Genomic DNA, 4,378 nt, shown 5'->3' with positions numbered 1-4,378 from the left:
CTCTTATTTACTCTTATTATGTCTCAACTATCAGATATCTACTCAGTATCCCTTTCAGACAGTGGCGAGTTTGATGATTCGTCCTATCTTTTATCCAAAAGTATCGCGCCCGAGCACTCCACAAGCCAAATAACTCCCCTTCCTCCGCCTATCTCTGTTCCTCTATCTCTTAACCGCTCTACAGATCCAGCGCAAACCTATATTAGCGAAGATATAAATAAAGAGCAATTTGTTGATTGGTGGATTCAGACATAGAGCGGGCACTACTTTCTGGGATGGAATGGGCCAGCGAGCGGGTATATAGGCTGACTTTGAACAGATTTCCAGTGCTCGCAGCTCTTGCTGGAGATACCCTTTCTGTCCCAGCCACAGGCGCAGGTGTAGAGCGTCTCTTTAATTCTGCGCGTGATCTCTGCCACTATCGCCATGGCTCACTACAATCAAGTACTATCCAGGATCTAATGCTTCTTATGTGTGGCATTCAGTTCGATCTAGAAGAAGAGCAGCTTGATTTCATTCAAGAGTACGCAAGTGAGTCTGAGAGAGAGCTCCAACAAGAGCTGGATGAGCGTATTCAAGAGGATATTATAGAGATTAGTGACAATGAGGAGGGCCCTTCGCAGTATCATTCGAAGAGGCGAAGGAGTATTGAGCCAGTGGAAGAGCCTGAGAACGAGCCTGAGGAGGAGCCTATGTGGGAAGGGGTGCCTGATTTGCCTGCGCAGAACACACAGCGGGTTTCAGGAAGAGTTCGAAAGCATTCAAAGTTATTAGATGGATATGAGATATAGTTTGTTTCTTCAGTAATATTAAAATGTCCTTTTTCAACTATATTATACCTATTCTTGTTACGAATGCATTACAGCCAAGAGTTCGCGTAAATTGCATAAATTATGAAAGCCACATACCCACTAAATTTTGATCTAAAATGGTTCGAATGGGCTGAAAATGGATTTTTCGGCCCATGGGCCTAAATGGGTTGACCCATTTGGGCCGGCCCATGGGTTTTGCCCAGGTCTAGGTCCAGAGCAGTCCATCGTGCTCTCCCCAACGGTACTCGGTTATCACAGGTGCTTGTGTGTAAAAGGAATTGAGTCATACCAGGTATATGGCTCACGGTGTAGTAAGACTGCTCCAAAAGCAGCTCCTCGTCTCAAACGCGGGGCCGCGACCTCGACCTGTGGTTCAATCGGAATTAGTTGTGGATGGTGGGGTATCTATGTGGGTCTGTTCGGGTGAGCTTACACCACCATTGCGACCCTTGGTAGGCCTATCAACAAAAATTGTGAGATGTCATCCCAACAACTAGAACGTTTTTGCATGGCAAGCTTGCAGCCATGGAATTTTGAGCCACTCGATCCACGCTTTCTAAGTCCGTCCATTTCCGTGACCACCTCCAGAGCACTATGATGAAACCTAAGCCACTGCACGATCTAGATTGAGTCGAATGTCACGACCACATCGCTCCTGTGACCAAACTGGTGGAGTGAGGGAGCCATGGCAACAGTATTTTCCGCATTGTATATCACTCAATGCTCAAAATTTACGGATATTGAGATGATATGGACCACGAAATATAGATCACGTTCCTTGGGAGAGGAAGTGGTTAGATTTCTTCAGTTTTTCTTGTCATTTCGCGCGTTAGGACAAGTTGATAAGTACATATTGTCCAGCACGTTCAGTGCCACCTTTGTTAAAACAACACCCTGGCTTTTCTCTTGTCACCCTGCAAATTGTACGATATGGCACCCGATCTACGAGCGCTTCTTATATCGAGCCAGTACAATGGGCTTCTTGGACCGGCCAACGACATAAAACTCATGGGGAGCGTCCTTGAGCGCAAAGGCTTCAAGTTAACAGAATGCTCTGGGTGCGATGCCACCCGAAATGGGATCAAGACGGCTTGGTTGAAGCTTATTCGAGATTGCTCTGATCAAGATGTCGTCGTTGTTTATTATTCAGGGCACGGTGGTCTTGTCCAATCCCCCCTACGTCCAACGGCAGATTATGAACAGAGAGAAAATGGTAAAAAAGCGCCTTGGCGCTATCAGTTCATTGTACCCATCGACTACCATAAGACGACGGAGGAGGACTTTAGGGGCCTATTAGATGTGGAGTTGTCGCATTTGCTTCGTGACACAACACAAAAGACCAAGAATGTTACCATTATCCTTGACTGCTGTCACTCTGGTCGCATGTCGCGAGACCCGAGCCTTGGCACAATGGCAGTCCCCAGATATATTGCTGAGCAAAAGCACCAACGCATTGGAGAGTATGTGGAGATGCTTAGAGAGAAGGGGGAACTCAAGGGCGAGACATTTCTCGAGGGCAACCCACACGCAGTACGGATTGTTGCCTGCCAGACCAGCGAAAGTGCCTTTGAGTACGCAACTCCATCTGGCTCGTGGTGTGGCGCATTCACGGAAGCTCTGGCTCAAGCACTAGAGGAAACTGATGGACAGGAGGTGTCCTGGAGCACCACGCTGCTCCGTGTCGGACAGCTTGTGAATATACGCTTCCCCCAGCAACATCCGCACGCCGAGGGTCCCCACGCTCGCATGCCATTTAAAATGAAGGAAGCATCAAAGTCATTGCTTCTTCGTATGGAAGAAGGCGTGGGAATATTGTCCGCAGGACGGGTTGGCGGCGTCCTAGAAAAAAATGTCTACGCGATATACCCTTTCACCTCTGGTGCCGGCAATCACAAATCCCAGATCGCCACAGCGTTCGTCACCCACGTCGCAGGGTTCAGGTCTCGTGTGCATCTGGAATTCAATGGGGACGAAAAGTGCATCCCTGCTGAGGGTGCAAAAGCTGTTCTGGAGGAGGAGGCCCTGTATGAGTGGCCCATTGAGTTTCCTCCAGGACTTGAAGGTCTCCAGCTGCTTGTGGACAATTCTGAATACCTTCGACCTCGCAATGCGGACGACAGAGAGCCTCTCGCGGTAATTCGGCAAAGTGCCGCCACAATTGAAGTTGTCAATGGCAAGGGAATTCCAATCTCGGCAAGGACGGCACAGCGCCCAAACTCATTACCTCAGGTAGTTAATGATATTGTCATTGACACGGAAGAGCTTGCCCGTGGACAGCATCTGCTTAGCCTGGACTGCAAAAGTCCTGAGGAAAGGCTCCGCCATAAAATCAAAATTGAATTTGGGCTCGTCGTAAAGGGAGAGCGGAAAAGAATAATTTCTCAGGATGGCACGGGTTACTTGGCAGACGGTGACCGCGTGTATATCAACCTACAAAACGAGGGCGACAACACTGTCTATATATCGCTATTCGATGTCAATGTGGCTGGGCAGATTTCATATATCTCACGTTCAAGCCCTACCGGCATCGACTTAGAAAGCGGTCGATCATACACACTTGGTGCAAAAGACCTTGACAGAGGGCTTCCAGGTCTGCCAGTCACGTGGCCGGACCAAGTTCCGAGGAGGAGGGAAGTTGACGAGACATTGGTGGCCGTGGTAACCAGCTCGCCTGTGGACATTGGATATCTGGGAAAACCGCGCAATGAAACGGAAGTTCGTTCGTCTGGAAAGGCAGCTGGTACTCAGTCTAACCTGGAGCAACTGATTGATACCATCTCGAGTGCCCGACGTCGTACCATTGGAGCCGATGAAGACTCTCCTTCTATACGCTACGACGTTATCCAGATTCCGTTCGCCCTTCGAACCAGTCAGACCGACAGCCACGGTTAGATACCGACCTGGCCAGTTAGGGCCCTGTATGGCTTGAATAACGATTAGCTATTCCATGGTCGGAAACAATGTTAGGTGCCAAAAGTTATCTCAAGAAATTATGTTGTCTTTTGGATCATTCATATTAGTATTTGATTGTTTTCTCCTATTCCACTTGCCAGTTGCTATCAAGCGTCTAGCAGGACGCCATAGAAATTCGATGCTGTAGATCCGTAGAGGCGCGAGTAGACTGCGGCAACATCCGCGATATATCCAAATCCGCACATCCGCGGATATAGATGTAATCTGATATCCAAATATCCGCAGCGATACGATATGGATAGTAGAAGGTATCTGCAATGCGGATTTGGATATTTTGTGGATAGACAAACAAACCAAACATGACTATATCTGTTACTGCATAATTTATGCACGTTTTGTATGTAATATATTGTTCAAGGAGTGTATTGAGTCACAATTCAAACATGAGAATCTTGATGCTAACAATATATCAAGCTATATTTAGAAGACCTCTAATCTGCTGCTGGCACAATACAGACTCAGGAATATATTCAGAGATAGATAACAGAGTAGATACTACAGACAGGCTACAGAGTCAGGCTACTAACAGTAACAGTAACAGTGGCATGTTTATGCAACGAGGTCTGGTAGTGATATATGTAACGGGCGTAGGT

At 47.6% G+C, this 4,378-nt stretch overlaps 1 protein-coding gene across 1 annotated transcript; it reads left to right on the top strand.

The window, feature by feature from the left end:
• Positions 1–1,742: 1,742 nt before the first annotated feature.
• On the top strand, positions 1,743–3,704 carry BDW70DRAFT_165156 (caspase family protein; the record flags this gene model as incomplete). The annotated part of the gene is made up of 1 exon (XM_073741666.1): positions 1,743–3,704. The coding sequence occupies one exon, from the start codon at positions 1,743–1,745 to the stop codon at positions 3,702–3,704; it is 1,962 nt and encodes a 653-aa protein (XP_073590552.1).
• Positions 3,705–4,378: the final 674 nt, after the last annotated feature.

The sequence above is a fragment of the Aspergillus foveolatus genome (genome assembly GCF_047715535.1).
Source record: "Aspergillus foveolatus strain CBS 279.81 unplaced genomic scaffold BDW70scaffold_218, whole genome shotgun sequence".
NCBI classification, from domain to species: Eukaryota; Fungi; Ascomycota; class Eurotiomycetes; order Eurotiales; family Aspergillaceae; genus Aspergillus; species Aspergillus foveolatus.
Note: the sequence above shows the minus strand (reverse complement) of the source record. Positions and strands in the feature narration are given on the sequence as shown.